The 22646-nt window shown below is 40.0% G+C and overlaps 1 protein-coding gene across 2 annotated transcripts in view; it reads left to right on the top strand.

Moving 5' to 3' along the window:
• Positions 1-22646, top strand: part of LOC124607222 (receptor-type tyrosine-protein phosphatase N2) — a 445587-nt gene that overhangs the window by 415556 nt on the left and 7385 nt on the right. For both annotated transcript variants that reach the window (XM_047139493.1, XM_047139494.1), the window contains 4 exons: positions 4876-4980; positions 6015-6131; positions 7624-7821; positions 11971-12134. In XM_047139493.1, the coding sequence (XP_046995449.1) occupies positions 4876-4980; positions 6015-6131; positions 7624-7821; positions 11971-12134 (584 nt within the window). The remainder of the gene's footprint in view (positions 1-4875; positions 4981-6014; positions 6132-7623; positions 7822-11970; positions 12135-22646) is intronic.

Consider the following 22646-nt stretch of genomic DNA (forward strand, 5'->3'; position numbering starts at 1 on the left):
CAGATATAATTAATTGAATAGCCTATCTCTTACAAGTGTCATCACACGAGTACAAGATCCAAAGTAAGATTACAGCTTCCAAAATCCAGCATAATATTTTTTTTTTTTTAATTTGACAAATTACAGATGGTTTTATTTCATGATTTCAAAATATATTTCTGTGACTATAAATGTATTACATAACTTGTGGTTAGAATGTTTGTTGCCCAATTATCATACCAGTACTGAGGGAAGGGGAACTGTAGGTATGCTCCATTGCAGATCATTATTGAGCCTGGATAAATATTAGCCTAATACAAGTATTGTGTGTTTGCAAATGATAAATACAAATGTATGACTAATTAATAGGGGTTCTTAATAAGTTCTATACATAGCTGTAAATTCTCTTGTCAATCATCAGCTGTATGATTAGATTCTTTTGCCATATTAATAAAGCATATTTCCAATAAGTTGGATACATTTTAAAATTCCACTATATTAAAGCACAATAGTGTCAATATTGCTTTTAAACATTTTAATGTATCCAAATGCTTTTGATCAGTTTTTACAGTTACTTCTTTTTTGCAACTTCATGCTAGTTACTTCAGTGTCTTCAATAAACAAAATTGTAGATTTTCTTGCTTAAATGTTTTGTTTGGTTACATTCTATATCACTTCAATTAATCACAGGTCATAGTGGTAGGGAGGTAGTCAGACAACAGAAAACCCAATTTTGTCTAAAATCTATCCATGATGTTCTCAAGCTTAGTTTTATTTGCCATACCATTTCTAACAATTCTTATGTCTATTGCCACTGAGGCAATGTTTTTCTCAGTGAAGCTATTGCATTTTCTTGTCAGGAAACTAGGTTGGGAAGCTCGTCATAGTATCCTTGGCTAAGTGGTGAACCATGGTAGTGACTGAAATGCATGCATTGAAATAACAACTGTTTGTTTACTGACCATGAACTATCTCAGTTCAGCTTTAGAGGATGAGGGTCCACATATGTGTGCTGCAGAATTGTCCTTCTGTGATGATGCATAGTTAATGCTCACTATGATGAAGTTTACTATCATCGATAGCGGCGGTAAGCAGGCAGGTGTGTGGAGGTGTAGCAACATGGTCCCACAAGGCCTTGAGCTTGTGGGTAGTTGAGTTGCAAGTCCAGTGAAGCAGCTGACAGGACTCCAGCAGCTGTGTTCCAGGTGAAAAAAAAGCAGGGCCTTCCAGAGTAGCTGACAGGCATTCAGAGGCTGTGATCCTGGACAAGGCATTGAGATGGCACTGTCTGATGGGTAGCATCAATGCCTGGCATTGTGGTCCAAAGCATAGGCTCAAGGGCAGTTGACTGTCACTTTGGAGCACAGAGCTGAAAGGACCATCAAGGGGCTGAATGGCAAGCTAAGTAACTGTCAGTGGAGCAGTACGGGTGCAGTGTCATGGGAACACATGACCACAAGGATGTAAATAGGTGCCTGTGACTATAGTGATTTTTACTGTGACCTGCACATCACATATTGGCATGGCTTCTACTTCCAGATGCTGTTTCAGCTACAGGAGACTTATTGGTAAACAGCTCAGAAACTTTTCTATTGACAAGCAATCTCCCAAGCTAGAGCCCCCAAGTGTGTGGCTGAATGTGCAAGGGGTGAGCCATGCATATACTGCACTCCTTCCACCTTAAGGCAGATGGTGCAACCATCTCAGAGAAGTGCAGCACCCAGGAGAGGAGGCACCAAGTGGCCACCAGAGCAGACTGGAATAAAACAAAAGGACAATCAGCCAGTGAACAAAGAAATTAACCCTGGCAAAAGAAGCATGCTGTTTCCTATAGTGGAACGGCAACTGGGCACCACAAGCAGTGAGGAACTCAGGGTGATGGTAGGACTAGCAGCTAGATGTCCAAGAAGGTGCAACTGCAGAAGGGCACACAATGGGATTGGTAGCACCAGTGGGAATAACTGCCAGGGTTCAGGAATGGCCACAAAGGAGGTGGATGCAGCAGGAATGACTGTTGGGAAGAGCTTTGAGATGGCCGTCAGTGAAAGGAGCTGGCAATGACCACAGAGGAGGCGATATGGTCAGCTGTGGGGGTGGCTGCAACAATGGTGGCAGTAAGGGTGATAGCCCAGGATGGCAACACAAGGGTCTGTTGTGAAAAGGCTGGTGATGACTGGAGGGCCAACCACAACAGGGTTGGTGAGGGAGTGGACTGGGCGGGCAGGTCATGACATGGCCACCAAAGACTGGACTGATGATGAAGGGCTGATGATGAGTGAGTCAGAGTTTGATGGCATCACTTGCAAGGGATTTGCTGATACCAGTGGGATATCTGGCATAGAATTCAGTAAATGAGAATGGAGTGCCCCCACAGTGTGGCAACAGGTTTGATGGCAGGAGACTCAGCTTGCCACGCACAAAACTCTTGGAAGCCCTGTCTGAATGCTGTAGAAAAAAGTACTGGAGAAGCTGAGTGAACCAAATGATGCTCTGCAGCAGGTCCTGAATCCCCCAATTACTGAATGGAAGGGCTGGAGATAGCAATAAATTGCCCGACCTCTGAATTGTAGGGCTGGAGGCAACAGTAGTTTCTGTGTTGGAGAAGACACTCCTAGTGAACTAGAACCAGAATGACCAAAGAGACATGAAGCATTTGCAGACCAGCAACAACCAGTAACAGAATGTACATTGGAACAATGCATGAATGATATGCCTGAACTACACAGAAGAGAGCGCACTACCAAGAACTTGCATCTTCTGAGAAATGTGAACACAAATTACAAAGCAACACCTGCCAGAATCAAGGCAACCAAATAACTGAATACCAGTACTGAATCCAAGAACTGAACAGTCCATGTCTGGTATGTGGGTGGACACACTCTCACTGTAGTAAGACATAAACAGCCTTGGTCCAGTACATGGTTGGATAAACTCACACTGTAATGGGAGTAGAACAACACAATAGCACAGACACATTGTCCCATAGAGATGAATGAAAACACAAGCAAAATTGAACATTTGGAAAAGAATAAAACCATGTTCCAGCAAAAATGAACAAAGACATATGAAGAAGCACTGAAACACACATGAACAAACAACCTGGTCATCCTTGTCCTATCCAGGCAGTGGCACCCTTAGGGAGGGAGCCACTCGTGGCAGCTTTGTCTGGGTGGAATGTGACATTGCGTGGCAGCATTGATCTTGGCGAGGTAGGGGCGAGGCAGCAGGGTGCCAAATGAGACCAAAAGTTGACAATCCAGACAGCAAACTGTGAGGAGCAGCTAGAGTGGACGAATCTTGAGCAGGCACTGTACTGAGAAACCACACAAAATATAAGTGTCACACAATCATGAAAGCATTATCCTTGTCACCAGTTGAAGTACTGCATCTGGAAGACAAGAGAATAGCACTAGAACACAAAAGCAATATCCACATTGCCCATTGTAGTATCCTTGACCAAATGGTCTACCAAGATAGTGGATGATATACACACATTGAAATAGTAACTGTTTGTTTATTGACCATGAAGACAGATTTAGAGGATGAAGGTCCACACATAAGTACTACCAAAATGTCCTGCTGAGATCATGCATGGTGAGTGCCCACTTCACAGTACGAGTGGCAGCAACCTCCACTAATTTCAAGTTGCCACCGCTTGTACCTCACCTGTCATTCAACAACATCTTTGCCGCTGTACTTCCGCCTCGACTGACATCTCTGCCCAACCTCTTTGCATTTACATATGTCTGCCTGTGTCTGTATACGTGCGGATGGATATGTGTGTGTGTGCGAGTGTATACCCGTCCTTTTTTCCCCCTAAGGTAAGTCTTTCCGCTCCCGGGATTGGAATGACTCTTTACCCTCTCCCTTAAAACCCACATCCTTTCGTCTTTCCCTCTCCTTCCCTCTTTCCTGATGAAGCAACCTTGGATTGTGAAAGCTTGAAATTTGTGTCTGTGTTTGTGTGTTTTTTATAGTCTCTATCAACATACCAATGCTTTCGTTTGGTAAGTTACAGCATCTTTGTTTTTAGACATTCCGCAGTGCATACTGCCAAGAGCTGTGTTACAAATTTTACCCATTGCTTATAGGATTTCCCATACCCCAGCCCACTGTTGCTTGCACAGTTGTTTTCAATATTTGCTGCCTGTAAACACAGGCAATACAACCGATTTCTTTCTCTCTGCTTAATGTGCCATGGCTTTCAACCATTCCAAATATATGACATGTTTCATCATGTCAGAGATTTATATATTCCTTTGCTAGATCTCCAAAGTGAGACCATATTCTGACATGTGTTTTAGGGTTCCAATACCTGATGAAATTTACTTACCTGGACCTTTTTGGTACATATCTGTGTAACTTTTGTTATGCTGCCTCTCACTGCCATATATCCGTATCTCCACACTCCTCATTCTGCCTAACTTCATACAGGTAAAAATGTTGTGTTTATATTGTCAGTTCTGTACTACTACTGCTTCTTCTAACTTGTTCCATCTAAATTTTAGTTTTGTACCACTTTTGCCTTATGGAACTGGCTACATGACATGTACATAAAAAAAAAAAAAAAAACTTTACCTTCCTCATTGTCTCCAATATTGTATCCTTTCTTTGTCTTTCTCTAACCTTTTCTTCAACTTTTTGATCAGGAATTTTAATGTATCTCTCACTTTTCTCCATATACAAAGCAGTTTATGATATTCCCTCTACTTATGATGGGCTTAGTGTATTACTGAATTATTTCTTAATGCTCCCATCATTTTTTATTTAAGTTTCTGTTGCTGTTTTCAGTTTCAAGAAATTTGTTTAATCACCTATTCTAAGCCAAATAAAAGATCAATTTTGGATTTTTTCATATTTCATCACTTAAAATTTTTTTATGATATTATAAAATAGGCATACATGGAGGACCATCTTCGTAATGCTGATCGCCTACAGCGAGAATGGATTGCTCTGTGTGCATATGAAGCTGAGCCTTGTGCCACCACCATAGCGCAAAAGGTATGATACAATGAAAAGTTTGTTAATATTAATTATTCTTTGAGTAATGCTAAGTATCTAATATTATTCATAATTGAGCTGATACTTGTAGATATTGTTAATAAATGTTAAATAATCAGTATTATTAATCTCTTAATATAACCTACTAGTTTCAGAAAAATAAAGCTGTTTGTATTATCAGGTTATATGATTCTATGTTAGAAAGTTAATTTCACCCATTTTCTGAACTCTTCAATGCTCCCCACCTAAAATATGTAGCAGCCTGATTTTAATATTGTTGCAGAGTACTGCTAATAGGTTGATTTAAGTTAAACTCATGCAGATTTGAACAGAATATGCCATAAAATTACCATTTGGAGAGCGATTATGATGTACATAATGTTTATTTAATTTCCATGCTTTTTCAAGAGGATTACCAGTTTTGGCTATGCAATGGCCATCTACAGATTCTCTCATTCTGCTGCACTGCTTAAACTCATAACATGCAAAAATAATGTGAATCAAAATGCAGCTCATGTTATTTTTACGTGTTATGACTTGTTGGAGTGCAGCAGGATGAGAGAATCTGAAGATGGCTATGTCATAGCTGAAACCAGTAATTCTATCCAAAAAGCTGCGCCATCAAGACAATTAAATTTTTAAAAAATCATACAGATTTCTCTTTACTTTTTGATCATGGTGGGAATATTGCAACTACATTTGGACAAATAAATATGATTAACAATAAATATATTACAGCTGTAATTAAGGTGTATTGAACATTTGACTTTCTCATAAAATTCAGTCTCACAAGACAGTGACAATATTCAGTAAATTGGTAACTATGAGGAAAAGTTGTATACTAATATTTACAGTGACATAATCATCTACTATAAAAAAAGTATATTTTAAAAGCAAAGAAATATGATGGTCACTACTCAGAAATATATATTTAATAGTATAATAACTAAAAGTATCTGCTAATATGTCATCTGAAATGTTGACTATTAAATATTTACTGACTTCTTAGTTTTTGTTTTGTCATTGTATTACAGCCTGAAAATATTGGAAAGAATCGCTATCCTGAATTTCTGCCATACGACCATTCAAGAGTGGTCCTGAATGAACTTGCTAACATTTCTGGCTCAGACTACATAAATGCTTCTACAATTGTGAGTATGAAATAGAATTTTAGAGAAGTCTTATTTTTCTGTTACAAAGCTTAGTTCATGCTTAATGTGATTAATAGATGGTAACCTGCAAACAGTTGTTGGCAATGCTACAAGAATACTAATAATTATTATATTAATGAGACAAAACATTGTTACCACAGCCCACTAAGAGATTGAATGCCACCTGTTGTGTTTCAAGCACATGACCCAGTAAGGAAAGTATAAAAATGGATCAGAGGCCTGTGGGGAATCATTCTAGCAATAATACATACAACAGATGGGGATATCTACTGACATAAACAACTTTGACAAATGGAAGATTGTTATGACTTGGCAGCTAGGAATGAGAACCTTGGAGATGCCAAAACTGCTCGAGTATTAATCTATGGAAAGTGGTTAAAGGATGCTGAAGCCATGAGTAGGTGACAGTGTATTGTCCCTCCATGTCTCATTACAGAACATGGAAGTTGGAGACTTGCCCAATCTGTACAGCTGGATAGGTGGTGATCTGTGGCAGATCTGATGACAGAGTGTTATGCTGCTGCAGGCGTAAGTGTTTTGGGGAACACTGTCAGCACATATTGTTGAACATGGGGCTCCACAGCAGACATTTTTACACATATCCATGTTGATTTAACAATGTCAGGTATGATGACATTGGGCATGAGATCAATGAATTGGACCATGGATCAATGGAAATGTCACATCTGGTCAGATGAATCATGTTTGTCATTACACCAGTTAGGTGGGCGGGTCCAGATGCATTGTCATCCTATTGAACACCTGCTCAAAATACACACTGTGCCATGGATACAGGCCTGTGAGGGCAGTATTATATTATCAGGCAAGTTCACCTGGGGTTCCATAGACTGTGTGGCAGTAATTGAAGGCACCGTGAGAGCCATGGACAATGTAAACATTACTACAGACCACTTGCATTCCACCATGCTTGAAGTTTTTCCTGATTTCAATAGAATCTTCCACTAGGACAACTGTTCATATCACAAGGCCAGAATTGTGCTATAGTTAGTTTGAGGAGCATGAGAATGAATTTACGTTGATGTCTTGACCATCAAATTTTCCTGATTCATCACAATAAAATATGACTGTGGTATTATCTGGGTGCCAACTCTGGGCCCACAAACCACCACCCTGTAATCTGCAGGAATTATGTGACCTGGTTCCACATATGGTTATATGTATTTCCAGAAACTTACCAAAGAGTGCAGAAACTTATCAAAGAGTTTTCAAATCTGTACCATCGAGAATCACTGCTGTATTTCGTTTCAAAGATGGACAATGTTTTGTCTCATTAATCTGGAAGTTTACTTTCACATGGACAACCAGTATGATGTGTCTGTTCATTAAGCCTTCTATTGATGTAATGCCACAAGTCATAAAATTTTGTCAGAAGTGGTATTAGCATATGGATTCTTTCGATTTACAGTGAAAGTGAAAGAGAAAGCATTGTAACTTTTTACACTTGTTGCAGACCGATCATGATCCTCGAAACCCGGCCTACATCGCAGCACAAGGGCCTCTTCCCCACACGGCTCCAGACTTCTGGCAGCTTGTATGGGAGCAAGGAGCTGTTGTGCTTGTTATGCTCACCCGACTCACTGAAGGTGGCACTGCTATGTGCCATCGATACTGGCCTGAGGAAGGCTCTGAGCTGTATCACATTTATGAGGTATCATCATTCTCCACTAATATTCATGCATACACATCTGAATCTCAGAAGTAGATAAATGGCATACATGAAGTTTTCACTCCTACTAAAGAGGGCATGTGAGTTCTGAAAAATCCAAGTTTTTACAGTAAATGTCATACCGTGAACACCAATAGAATTTTATACATCAAATGATAGGCTATAAAGAGTCTCAGTATTGTTTGCTTTTTTTGTAAACTTCAGTCACAAAGCGTGAAGCCAAAGGCTTTCTGTTCTCACATTTGTTTCCTGTTTTACCATTGCTACTACTTTGAGCTTTGTGGTTCTTCATGTTTTTACAGTATAAGAGTATTCAAGGAGGATTTGGGATTACAGCCAGGTAACATCAACATCTTGTTATGATATTTCAGCATACATCCAGGCAGACATGCAACTGAGTTTCAACACTGCAGAAAGCTGGTGCATGTTATTAAGTTTATACCAGAAATTGCCGCATGCACATAGGCTACCACTGCACGACCACAATCTTTTGAGTTTAGCCCTCAATGTCAATTATTGCTCCACCTGTAGTGGCAAAATATTGATTTCATTCAGCTGCAACCTCATGGGATACTTGTGATATGCCCACTTTGCTCAAAAAAATGACTTTATTTCATATCAGTTTGCCCTTATAAAGACAATGAAATGAAATAGATTTTTAATGTTGTGTTCATAAAAAAATCTGTGAAAGTTCTTTTATCATTAAAGTACATTTTCAAAGGAAAATAAAATTCTACTATAAAGGAAGAATCTAATTGCTGTAAAGTACCTTTTTGATTTCAACATCTTTCATTACACTTTGGATCTGATATTTCATTTAACGCAACTGATTATAACAACATTTGAAATGTACAACCCAGAAATCAAAACCTCATAACACATTTTCTAACTTATTCCACAATGGAATAGATAATTTGTGTTAACCATACTTCAGTCTCTAAATTACAATAATTTATTTTTTCTACATAATAGTGTGTGGGATAAAATGGTACACCAATGTCTACATCCATGTTCTGCAAGCCACTGCGAAGTGTGTGGCAGGGAGTACACATATGAGGATTTCCCCACTGTCAGTTTTGTAGACAGAGGGAGGGAAAAATAGCAGCTTAAATAAATCTATGTGTGACACAGTTTGTCTGACCTTGTCTTTGCAGTCCCTCTTGGGGGGGGGGGGGGGGGGGGCTGGGCTGTAATATGTTCCTAGATCACTCACTTAATACCAGTTCTTGAAACTACATAAGTGAGCTTTCATGGGACAGCTGACACCCCTCTTCTGCCAGTTCAAGTCATAGCATTTCTGTTACGCTTTCCCATGGGTCAAACAAGCATGTGACCATTAATGTGGTCTTTCTTCATATACTTTCATAAGTCCCTCAGAATCCTACTTGGTATGTATTCTATGCCCTTGAGCAATGATCTACGATGGGTAGCATAAGTTGTTTGTATGTCATCTGGTTTGTAGACGGTGTGCAGTATCCCAATAGTGAACTGAAATCTGCCACCTGCTTTAACTATGATTGGGCCTATTTCATATCCCCTCAAATTGTTACAACATATTAGTGCAAATTGACTGATTCCGATTGCAAATCATTTATATTGTAGTCAAAGGATACAAAATTTTTGTATTTCGAAAGTGCAGAATTTTACACTCCGAACTTGTGAAACAAGTTGCCAGTCTTTTCACTGCTTTAAAATCTTATGAAGATCAGTTTATTTTTAAAGTGTACTTCACTTTAGTTAAGTTCATCATGTGCAAAAAAGTGAGATTATATTGTCTTTCATGTCATTTATATACAAGATGAGAAGTAAGGATCCCAGCACACATCCAAGGCACATGCTTGAAGTTACTTGTACATTTGTTGATGACTCTCCATCCAAAATAACAGGATGCATCTTCCGAACTGTTAAATGCTCTATTCAGTCACAAATTTTATTTAGAACTCCATATAACTGTATGTCTGTTGATAAGCATTTGTATGTTACTCAGTCAAAAGTATTTCATAAGTCAAGAAATATTGCATCTGCTAGACTGCCTTTAACTATCGCTTGCTGGACATCATGTGAGAAAAGAGTAAGCTGGGTTTTTGGAATCCATGCTGGTTGGCATGGAGGATGCCATTTCTTCTGAAATGATTCTACAATAGATGGATGTCAAAGATATTGGACAGTAGTTTTGTGGACCATTTCTGGTATTCACTGACACAGTTTTTTGTTTGAGGAATTTACAGTACATTGTAGTCCATAGAATGGCTAAATCAGTCACAATTTCCGTATGGAATCTGACAGATTTCATCAGGCCCTGGGACCTCTATTAGTTTTAGCAATTTCAGCTATTTCTGTGCTTTACTGACACTAATATCAGTGATCTTTGCAGTGGTGTGTTATTAAACAGCAGTAGCATTCCTGGATCTTCTCTTGTTAAAGATCACTTGAAAACATAGTTAAGCATTCCTGCTTTCACTTTTCTATCTCCTATTTTGTTTCCAGTGTTGTTCATAAGTGACTACATAGTGTCAGCACAGTGTAGGTGTACAGTTTGTGCGTGTGTGTGTGTGTGTGTGTGTGTGTGTGTGTGTGTGTGTGTGTGTGTGTAGCACTAGCTCAAAAAAAGGATTTGTGCAAAGGCAAGTGTCAACTATTCTGTAAGTTATTACCTATGCCTCTTAAATTATTTATGTTCTACCAGGGCTTTTCTTAACCATGTTTGGTGATTTCCCCACATGACAACTTCATGGAAGAATTGTCCTCTTAGTCATTTAATCCCCATGGCTTATACTTCCTTGTTTGTACTATATGGCTGACAACAATCTGATTGAGTTGTATGTATGCTTTCATCTTGTCCACAAGGCTGCTGATTTACATCGCAGCCTAAATACATTGCTTAGTTTCCAATACTCTGTTCATCTGACCTATTCCTAATGTTATTGCTGTGATTAGTGGTTCCTAACTGCTTTGATTCTGTCAGAGCTACTGACAAATTACAGTAGTGGTTTGGAGTGAAGAGAGTCCAGGCTGGTGGTTTCTCGTGAAAACAATATCAGGAAGTCAAACACTTTATTGACATTCATGCTACTACACTTACAGCACTGCAACACAGCAGCTATGCTTTCTACAGTGCACAGTGTGGAAGACATGTGGTGTCCTGCCGTGGTTAGCTGTTGGCCAGAGGGCCAGTTGTGAAATCAGTTCCCAGGAGTGCTGCCACCCAGAGGTCCACTCAGTGGTGTGTGTACCAGCTTTGCACAGCATGGCTGCTCAGAGAAAGTGCCAATGATGTAGAAGTCTGCTAGAATTATCACAGGGGATGACAGCCAGTGGGGGTGGAACTCACCCTGTGAGTAGAGTGCATGGTGCCAGGGTGCCTGGCACCATGAGCAGCTGTACTGTTCTGGCTGTGATCTGCTGCCCCCCAGTGTAGGGATCCCACTACTGCAGGAGTAAGCCTGGAGGCAGCTCACCAATAGGAAGGTGCCAAGTCCAGGTAGGAGGACTTGGTGCCAGAAGATGGTCCAGGGATAGTGACTGCTTGCTGACTCATATTACTCTGATGCCAGGCATAGTCCTCTCATCATAGTAGGCGCACTGGATTGCAAATACCTCTGCTATAATTGAAGGGTAATTGAATTGTTTAGAAGCTCATTTGTTGTGCCAATGTACTGCCTCCACTCACATACTGAATAAAATATCCTTTATTCCTTTGTGTGTGTGTGTGTGTGTATGTGTGTGTGTGTGTGTGTGTGTGTGTGCTTGAGGGAGTGGGTAAAAATGGAAATGCCGTGTGGCTAGGGCCTCCCGCCGGGTAGACCGTTCGCCTGGTGCAAGTCTTTCGAGTTGACACCACTTCAGCGACTTGCGTGTCGATGGGGATGAAATGATGATGAAACACACAACACCCAGTCATCACGAGGCAGAGAAAATCCCTGGCCCCGCCGGGAATCGAACCCGGGCCCCCGTACACGGGAAGCGAGAACGCTACCGCAAGACCACGAGATGCGGAGAGGGAGTGGGTGAAGAGAGAGAGAGAGAGAGAGAGAGAGAGAGAGAGAGAGAGAGAGAGAGAGAGAGTGAGTGAGTGAGTGAAGATTGCAGAAAACAAATAAAAAAATAAAAGTTTGGTTATGTCTTTTACAGGTTCATCTGGTTAGTGAACATATTTGGTGTGACGATTACCTGGTCCGCAGTTTCTATCTGAAAAACCTGAAGACTGGGGAGACACGCACAGTCACCCAGTTCCATTTCCTCTCTTGGCCAGAGTCTGGTGTACCTGCGGCACGGCCTCTTTTGGAATTCCGCAGGTAAGGCAGTGTCCCAGTCTAGTGAAGGAACTAGGAAGTGAATGTATGTTGTGATTTCAGTATAGATTTCATCTTCAATAGTTCTGGCTGAGGACATCTAGTGCTACTGTGTGCTTCAGTCTGACCACCACAGTAATGTTATCAATAAGAGTAGAAGAATATAGAGCAACAGCAATTGATAATTTGTAAATCCAGCAGTCTTTAATGAAATAGACGTGAGTCCCATACAAATGGTTTATCTACATCTACATGGATACTCTGCAGATCACATTTAAGTACCTGGCAGAGGGTTCATTGAAACACCTTCACAATACTCTATTATTCCAATCTTGTATAGCGTGCAGAAAGAACTAACACCTATCTGACCATGATGGCCAAATGGCAGAATTGAGCATACTCATCAAACAGATTTAACTAAAAAGGAAAAGGAACATTGTAAATAACTGTAAATTCACATTCAAAAAGTGGAAAGTCCAGGATGGAATAACAACAACATATAAAGGATAGATTGCTACTCACCACATAGAGGAGGCATTGAGTCACAGACAGGCAATGAAAAAGACTGCTAAAGTATATAGGCTTCTGAAATAGAACAAACACATGTTCACACACACACACACACACGACACACACACACACACACACACACACACACACACACACACACACACACACACACACACACACACATGCACACGCACATGCATGGCTACTTCTCCAGGTGCTGGGCTCTTGTATGTGTGAGTTGGACTTTGTGAGGAGGACTTTGTCCAAAAGCTTATATATTTTAGAAGTCTTTTTCATTGTGCCTAAATACCGATTCAGTTACATTACTCAGAGAGAATTTACAGTATGAAAAATTGACATAAGTTCACCAAGGACACAGTAGACGACAAATTTCATTTTTTCCTTAAAACTACACTCCAGGAAATTGAAATAAGAACACCGTGAATTCTTTGTCCCAGGAAGGGGAAACTTTATTGACACATTCCTGGGGTGAGATACATCACATGATCACACTGACAGAACCACAGGCACATAGACACAGGCAACAGAGCATGCACAATGTCGGCACTAGTACAGTGTATATCCACCTTTCGCAGCAATGCAGGCTGCTATTCTCCCATGGAGACGATCGTAGAGATGCTGGATGTAGTCCTGTGGAACGGCTTGCCATGCCATTTCCACCTGGCGCCTCAGTTGGACCAGCGTTCGTGCTGGACGTGCAGACCGCGTGAGACGACGCTTCATCCAGTCCCAAACATGCTCAATGGGGGACAGATCCGGAGATCTTGCTGGCCAGGGTAGTTGACTTACACCTTCTAGAGCACGTTGGGTGGCACGGGATACATGCGGACGTGCGTTGTCCTGTTGGAACAGCAAGTTCCCTTGCCGGTCTAGGAATGGTAGAACGATGGGTTCGATGACGGTTTGGATGTACCGTGCACTATTCAGTGTCCCCTTGACGATCACCAGTGGTGTACGGCCAGTGTAGGAGATCGCTCCCCACACCATGATGCCGGGTGTTGGCCCTGTGTGCCTCGGTCGTATGCAGTCCTGATTGTGGCGCTCACCTGCACGGCGCCAAACACGCATACGACCATCATTGGCACCAAGGCAGCAGCGACTCTCATCGCTGAAGACGACACGTCTCCATTCGTCCCTCCATTCACGCCTGTCGCGACACCACTGGAGGCGGGCTGCACGATGTTGGGGCATGAGCGGAAGACGGCCTAACGGTGTGCGGGACCATAGCCCAGCTTCATGGAGACGGTTGCGAATGGTCCTCGCCGATACCCCAGGAGCAACAGTGTCCCTAATTTGCTGGGACACAAAATTCCAAGGACAGAACAAGTACAATTTACAGCAATATTCAGTGGAAATGAATAACCTTGACAAGGCAAATGGTAGAGAGCAAGACGTACAATAAAGAATTCAAATCACTGGTTACTATATTCAATGAATTCTTACTAACAGTAGCTGAAAATATGAGGACAAAATATAGTCCATCGAAAACAGATGGAATAAACTTACGTAGACAGGTAATAAATATTCCTCCGCACCATCCGTTTTTTCAACTCACCTGTTAGAGAGATCACAAAAATAATTGTGTCACTAAAAAGAAGTAACTCTTCTGTCTATGATGCTGTCTCAGCCAGAGCACCAAAATATTGTGCTGCCTTGGCAGCATCACACTTGAGTTATCTTTGTAGCCATTCAGTGAGTCAAGGTATACTTCCTGAAAGACTAAAGAATGTAGTAGTAACAACAGTATACAGAAGCAGAGATAAGTAGCATTTATTGGATGAGGCTCCATGTATGAAGTTCCTGGACAACGTAATATCTACCATTCAAAAACTGCAAAAATAATGAACATCATAATCATTGAAAATAATGAACTTTGAAAAACTACATCTATTTCTATTGGAACAACTGCCATTGCAACCACTGAGAGGTAAATGTTGGAATGGTAAATGCACAACTAAAAACAAATTTAAAAATGTATTCATCTGTGGGAAATGCAACTCTGCCGAGGTGTCTAGGTATGTTATTGAATCCAAACACCATTTTAAATTACTCTTCATTTATGGCTTCAAATTTTACCAGACAAAGAAAAGCACGAAATATTTTTGGCAAGAACCAACACAGGCTACTGATTCAGTCCAAACTAAAATCAGACTTCAGAGATACTAACTTGCAGGCCCTGCTATCACGGTATAAATAGCATTTAACAATCAAAATATTTCACAGTATTGTTTAGATAAATACATAGCTGAAATTATAATCAATATCTTTGGCAGTTTGAACACAGTGTTTGTTACTAAAAATGTGGTAACAGGTTTTATATAAGCAGAATTTAGATAGCAAAACATTTTTATAGTAAAAGGTGTAAACAATAACGGAAAAAGCTAATTTGCATTGTAATTACACATTTGTTTTTCCTGCTAACATTATCTCTGACTCTTTGCTTCAACATTAACAAACTTATACATTCAAAAGTTTTGTAGAAATATCAGAAATACTTTTAAACTAATTTTGAGTTGTTACAATACCTTTTAGAACTTTCCAAAAACAGTTTCTTTATGTGTAAAGTAAAAATTTTAACATTTGGTGGCATAGTATTTAGTACAGTTACATCTGCATCTTGGTAAAACATCAAATGTTAACAGTAATTACAAATATTGTAATTTCCATGACCTCTGTATCAGATTCTATATTAAATTTAAGGGATCAGATTGTATACTAGTCTGTACCATTGACAGGATCCCTTAAAGCATCCAGATGGATAATAAACTAAAGCAGCTCCAACACATGGATAAGTTAACCAAAAAGCTCAGTTCTGCCTGTATTGCTCTCAGAAATCGCTCTCACTATGCTCAAACAATGCAAATACTGAGGTGAAATAGCAACAGTAAAAAAGGCTGAATTGCTACTCACCACACAGTGACAGCATTGAGTGGCAGACATGCATACTGAATAAAAACTGCTAGACATTATTTTTTGTCAATATCTGATGAAGAACTGAGAGCTAAGTAATATTTAGCAGCCTTTATTCAATGTGCTTGTCTGCCACTCAGTGCATCATCTATGTGATGAGCAACACAATGACTGCTAGAATATCTCGCACACTTCTACACATTTCTGTCTTTTCGTGCAATCTTCTGTGGCACTGCAGCTAAGGCAAAAAGGGTTTCTGCTGCAGAAGTGTGCAGGAAATAAAGTTGATAACACAATATCTTGCTAGTACATATACTCCCTAATGGCATTTTTAGCTAATAAAAAACTAAACTCCTCCTGAACAGGCCATGAAGGCCCTACGGCACCAACCAGCTGCCATGTCATCCTCAGCCCACAGACGCCATTGGATGTAGATATGGAGGGGCATGTGGTTAGCACACCGCTCTCCCGGCCGTATGTCAATTTCCAAGACCGGAGGTGCTACTTCTCAATCAAGTAGCTCCTTAGTTTACCTCGCAAGGGCTGAGTGCACCCCACTTGCCAACAGTGCTCGGCAGACCAGATGGTCACAACCAAGTGCTAGCCCAGCCTGACAGTGCCTAACTTTGGTGATCTAACAGGAACCAGTATTACCACTGTGGCAAGGCCATTGGCCTTGTGTCTGATAATATGAGTGAATTTAGTATGAACTCAGCAATTCACAATCTGATACTAGCAATAGGAATAACTTCCATATAGACTATGCATTCCTAACTACAGTTCAGAATCTAGTTTTATATTCTGGTGCAAAAGTTTGTAACTTATTGCCAGTGGACATGAGGCAGGAAATAGAAAATCTCCAAATATTTAAAAACAAAGTCAAAGAATGCCTCATTGGCAATCCCTTCTACAATTTATCAGAATATTTGGACACTAGAATGTAAATTCTGGTTAACTTCTGTATTTGTATTAGATAGATCCAGAATTTGCCAGTACATAGTCAGTTGAGGACTGTGTGAAGTTGGATTAATGCTCTGTTTGAAGTAAAAAGTAAAAACAGTGAGTGAGTAATATAGCAGGAGGAGCAGTGGCCTCTTTTTTCTGTCTTTGTTTATTTACTTATTTCTTTATTTTTCAAATTAGCTGTTTTTCTCCTACCATCAATGTATAAAGTAATTACCATAAGTATAAGTTTGAGTAAATAATCACTAACCCAATTCCACTGCTGTGGTCACTAATGCATGCCTGTGCAGTGGCACTTGACTAGGAGATAAACCAATTCAGCACCTGGTGGTGGATCAAATTTTCACTGCCAGTATTTGACTGACACAGGGAGAAAAGGTGGTGGTGTAAAGTTCCTGATCACCAGTCTTTGTGCCAAAGTCCTGGATTAAATTCCAAGCCTCTCTGCACTGTCTCATGAAATGAGGGCCTATTGGTGGTGAACAGTTTGTCGGATGGGGGCATTAAGCTCGCCAGCCCTTTGGCGCTTTTCGAGAGGAGCAGGCTATGTGCTGACAAGGAGTTCCATGCTCTCCCTTCCTTCCATCTATAACAACACAAACCCAACACTACACTGTGCAAGCAGTCATCAAAGTCACCCACATGACATAGATATATACTTGACACTTCATCACACATCGAAGGAAGGCAATGGCAAACCACCTCCACTAGTACCCTGCCATGAGTGGCGATGCAGGATTCCTGCATTTACTCCCCCTGTTCTCATTCCCTGAGCAGGGGCTCATTTATTTATAGATAAACTCTAGTGATAATTTGTTGTTAGTCTACTTTACAGAAGTAGCCAGCAGTGACTGCTTCTGCCTATTAATGTTTAACTTGACTCATTCTATATGACTGAAGGCTCTCCTTCATAAAGGGATGTGTAGAACTTTGTGTGAATGAGTGAATGTATGAATGAGTTGTCTTGTTTATATCTGGTGTGCTTGCCTTGCTTTGATGCTGAGCATCTTGTTAAGTCCAAGCATCTTAAGACTTTATTGTGGTCAAATTTTCATAAACCTGTTAAATGAAACAACCACTTTTCACAGATGTTGACAAGGAGATCTCTGCAATAAAGAATACAATTCCTCTTTCCAGTGACTAAATGGCAACAATTGTAGCAAACTATCAGTACAGACAAGTCAATCTGCATTGTTCAGTAGTATAATAATGCAGAAAACAACAGTATGCTGGACAGTGAAGTCACCCCAAGGATATGTGGTTCTTCTACTTACACAATCACTTTCTGCAATGCAAAACACTATCAGAGAGTTGCTATTCTTGAACTGTGTCTTTAAAGGTGTAACTCGTTAGGAGTTTTCAATATGACATGTGCAAATTTTTGAGGAATATGACACAGTCACATCAATGAACCACAGCAATCCAGTGAAGGTGAAGGGATCCCTTATTCCAGTCTTAGGTAATAAAAATAACATATAATTACTGGTTTTATCAACAATTATCATCTGCAGATCTGTGTTCAAGTGTGCTAGTGTGAAAATACATTTAAAACCCTATTACAACAGAAAATTGAGCAACAACTTCTAAAAGCAGAGAACAGTAGTGTTGTACATCATAATATTGGCATATAATAAATATTTTGACATACAACAGCACTGTTGCTGTTTTTATAAGTACTTGCTTGATGCTGGTATTTTAGCAGAATGTTGTCATGTGCTTCCACTTGAAAATACTTGAACATAGATGTGGAGATGATCATACTGGTAAAAGCTGGTGATCATATATGATTTCTGAAATCTGAGACTGTAATATGCAATCCCTGGAAATATGAGGTGCATCCGAGAAAATTGCACATGCACAACAAATGCCAGCCAGACAGGTCCCGCCTGATGCCAGTATCATGGCAGCAGCGCCCTGGAATGGCATCTCTTACTTGTTCTCCCACCACCTGCGAGTTTTGATCAGTGATAAGGTTCCTTAATGCATAAAACATAGCACCCATTGAAAAGTCATCATCATGTTTATAGACAGAACATCATGAGCAAACAGATGGTGTGTCACTGGTCTAGGGATTTTTCCTAAAGTTGTCGAAGTGTCCGTGATGAAGAGCGCAATGAGCGACCATCCCTCAGCCATGATCATCTGGTTGAGCTGGTGTGGCAGTGCTTCCTGGAGAACCATCTCTTCTCAATAATAGTGGTCAGCAGCCATTTTCCACAGATATCATGATCCTTGTTGCATGAAATTGTCACTAAGCATCTGCTGTTCAAGAAATTGTGTGCCAGGTGGGTGCCAAAAAACCTCACATCTGAGCACAAAAAAATGCTTTAGAGCAGCACTGACATTTCTGCAGTGGTATCATGATGACGGTGATGAGTTCCTTGAATGGTTGTCACAGGCAATGAGACATGGATTTCTCTCTTTATCCCAGAAACCAGGCAGCAGTCAGTACATTGGTGTTGTTTTGGATCTCCAGTTTAGACGAAATTCAAACAGACTGCGTCAGTCCAGAAAGTGATGTGCATGTTATTCTGGGACAGGCAGGACATCTGCTCATTGACTTTCTGCCCAGAGGTGAAACAGTGAATGCTGGCCGTTACTGTGGAACAATGCAGAAACTGGGACATGCCATTCAGAACAAGAGGCATGGGATGCTTACTGCAGGTGTTATGCTGTTCCATGGAAATGCTCATTGCCATATGGCTCTATGCACAGCAGCTGTTTTGCAGAAGTTTGACTGGGAGCTGTTTGATCATTCAGAATACATTCCTGATCTTGCTCCCAGTGATTTCCATCTTTTTTTGCACCTCAAGAAATTCCTGTCGTCCGGCCAGTGTTCTGACGATGATGAAGAGCTTGAGGTGACTGTCACATGGTGGTTCCATACACATGCGGCAGACTTCTGTGACACAGGAATACAAAAGTTGGTCCCACAATATGACATGTGTCTCAGTTCTTTTGGTGGCTATGTAGAAAAATTGTTCAAACATTGCTGTATCTGTCGCCAATCAAGTTTTTCATGTAACCGTGTTGTCTTTGTTACAAAAAAATGGGAAAACTTACTTTCTGGATGTACCTCATATATAATTGTGCAGTCCTAACAAGATGTGGCTGAAGACGAGTGCATCTGCATTGTCTGTCACAGAAGAGGTCATGAAAATTAGCACAAAGACAGGAAAGAAAGGAAAGCTACTTGTCTCAGTTTTCTGAACTTCTCTTTATTCCTAGTACTTTTAGAGTCATTTCATTTTCTGTAGTATGTCATTTTAACACTTTCCTTTTTTACATTGCCTCTCACCCCCCACAGATGAACCACTGCTTAAAAATTTCTATTCTCATTCTCCCCCCCCCCCCCCTCCCCCTCCGCAGCATTGTACTGAAACTGACCCTCCTTATTCTAGTTGCATAAAATGATAAATAGCAGTCTTTCTTTTTCTTTGATGTTTCCAGCTTTCACATTCTCACTTAATATCTGATATTCTTTGGTATAGACTGTATGATGTAGAGAAGCAGACAAACAAATGGAGATAGAAGCACACAATATTTTAAACAATTTATTGTGGCCAGATACAATATAAAAGGAAAGAAAGAAATGTGTTCATCTTGAAGCATATGTCCCAGTACCATCAAACTAGCACAATATACGCAAATCGTCACAAACTCTGAATTGTGTGGCCAGTTATGTGTCACACAATATGCTTTCGATCAAAACGACATATAGTAATAAAAACACGTATGTAACTGTTGAGAAGTAAGTTGTACCTCAGAGGAAGACCGTGTCATAACTGTTGCTAACCATACAAATTGTACTCCAGATTCCTCACCTAAGAAAAAGTCACTTTCCTGAAACAGCCTAAACATGTTTGGTGGACAACAGTTCAGAGTGACTTGCAGATCCTGTCAGCTTGTTTGTCAACATCATGAGACATCATTTGTATTATCTTCCTGGGACATGGAGATGTAAAGTGTTCTTTAGAGCGGAAGAGTATATAGTTGCAGAATTCCTTGTTTGTAATGAATACCATCAGTTTTTCCGTATAACAAATAGAGGAGATAAAGATCATACATAATGGCAACTTTTACTATAGCACTAACCATTCTGATGTGTTCTGCCCTTGTTTAGTTTGTGTAGCAGAAAGGAAAAGTACATAGGCAGTACAATTTTCTCATTTATCCTGAAAACATGAAAGCACATCACTCTACAGTTTAATGCAAAGTCGATTAGCATTTAATGCCTTGTCAGTGATGAGTTCATTAGAGACTGGGCTCAAACTGCGATTGGTGGAGGATGGGGAAGAAAATCAACCACTTCCCTTTCAAAGAACAGTTACAGTATTTGCATTAACCCTTTGAGCCACATATTATTTTGTTTAAAATTGAGTTGAAAATTATATTTTTATAAACCACTGTAGCGATGCCAGCTTCAGAAGACCTGAACATAAAAACTGCCACCAGCCTGAGATGCTGGAGCTGGTGGCTGTGTGTGCATGAGGTGTGCTTGCTTGTGTGTGTGTGTGTGTGTGTGTGTGTGTGTGTGTGTGTGTGTGAGAGAGAGGAGAGAGAGAGAGAGAGAGAGAGAGAGAGAGAGAGAGAGAGAGAGAGAGAGAGTTTTATAATTGTGCCTGTCTGCAACTTGACATGTGTTCTTTATGGTAAATAGCAATCTGTCTTTTCCTACATTGTTGGTAAAACTACCACCTTTATATTTATCACAAATGAACATTTTTAATTATACCAGCCATGTGTTAAACAGGAGTATTATTCCAATATGAACAGAACTGAGAATACAATGACAAAAGCAGAATCCGTAACACATAATTTTGTAATGATCCGTCATTTCAAGCATATAAAAATTCCTTTGTGTTCTTCATGTTTAGTTCTAACAAGTGAAAGCACTACTCATGATACAGCTGTAAGCATTATTACCCCTTCATCATGCATAATCCAAATTTGCACATGGAACACATACATCTTGTTCATTTGGGATTTTGCTTGCTGCTGCAGTAGGCACAATGCTTAGAAGTGCTCTTTACAGGAATGTGTTCTGCTTTATCAGTATACACTGCCTTTGAGACATAGGGCTTGAAATGGTTTCTTGGACTACCTGTCTCCCTTCTCCCCAAAGGGGATGAAAGATACCTATCCAATAAGTCATGTAGCTACCGCACACCTGAAAAATGGCAATGACAACTTGGGCAACTTATTGAAAATGTAAGTTTAACTGTTCACAATACTGACATCAGTGAGGTGCCAGAATATTCTGTGCCACTATTTTCTATTTTTTAGTCAATGGCATATGTTGCTTTCAATATGTCTGCTTTATCGACAGTTCCCCTGTTTTTATTTATTGACTTAATGGAGTAAACATCACAATAATTTAAAAAAAAGGTATTTCACCATAAAATCACCAAATTATGAAGTTATTCAGTAATTTATTATGTTTTAAGAGATCCACAATATATGTAACCCAAAATTGGAAATGATCTGCAACATGGTGGCTTTGATTGAAACTACCATTATAACATAAGCGTTCCTTAGTAAAATATTATATATTCTTAATATTATCTAATATATAGAAACTGTCACTGATTGTGATTATATAAAATAAAATAGTCTTAAAATCTTAAACATGACTGCAAACAGCAACTGTGTTCTTGAAGAAAAAAAAAAAAAAAAAAAATCAGCCAACCAGTCGAAAATAAAGGTTTACTATCCCTTGACTATGGTTTTGACATTTGTAAAAATATCTTCTTCAGAAGTATTGGCCTTATGACATTACAGAATGCAATAGGCATTGACTGCCATTTGACCATTTGTTTCAAGTAGTGCTGCAACTGCCTGAAGCACAAATTTCCTGTTTTGCTGCAAGATGACTGCACAGATCAGTGAGGTCATGGTGGATCCAGTGAGAAATCAGCACTGCAGTAGGTACAAAGTGAAACTATGAAACCAATTAGGCTGAAAGGTTTAAATGATTTAGGGAAAGCTTTGGAATCTTTTACTATATGACCAGATCAAGATGGGAACCACAGTCCTTCTGCATGTGACTTCAGTGTCCTAACCACTGCACTGCTCAGTCAGTTACATCCTGCTGTTATTTGTCTGTCTGAG

The sequence above is a fragment of the Schistocerca americana genome, chromosome 3 (genome assembly GCF_021461395.2).
Source record: "Schistocerca americana isolate TAMUIC-IGC-003095 chromosome 3, iqSchAmer2.1, whole genome shotgun sequence".
NCBI classification, from domain to species: Eukaryota; Metazoa; Arthropoda; class Insecta; order Orthoptera; family Acrididae; genus Schistocerca; species Schistocerca americana.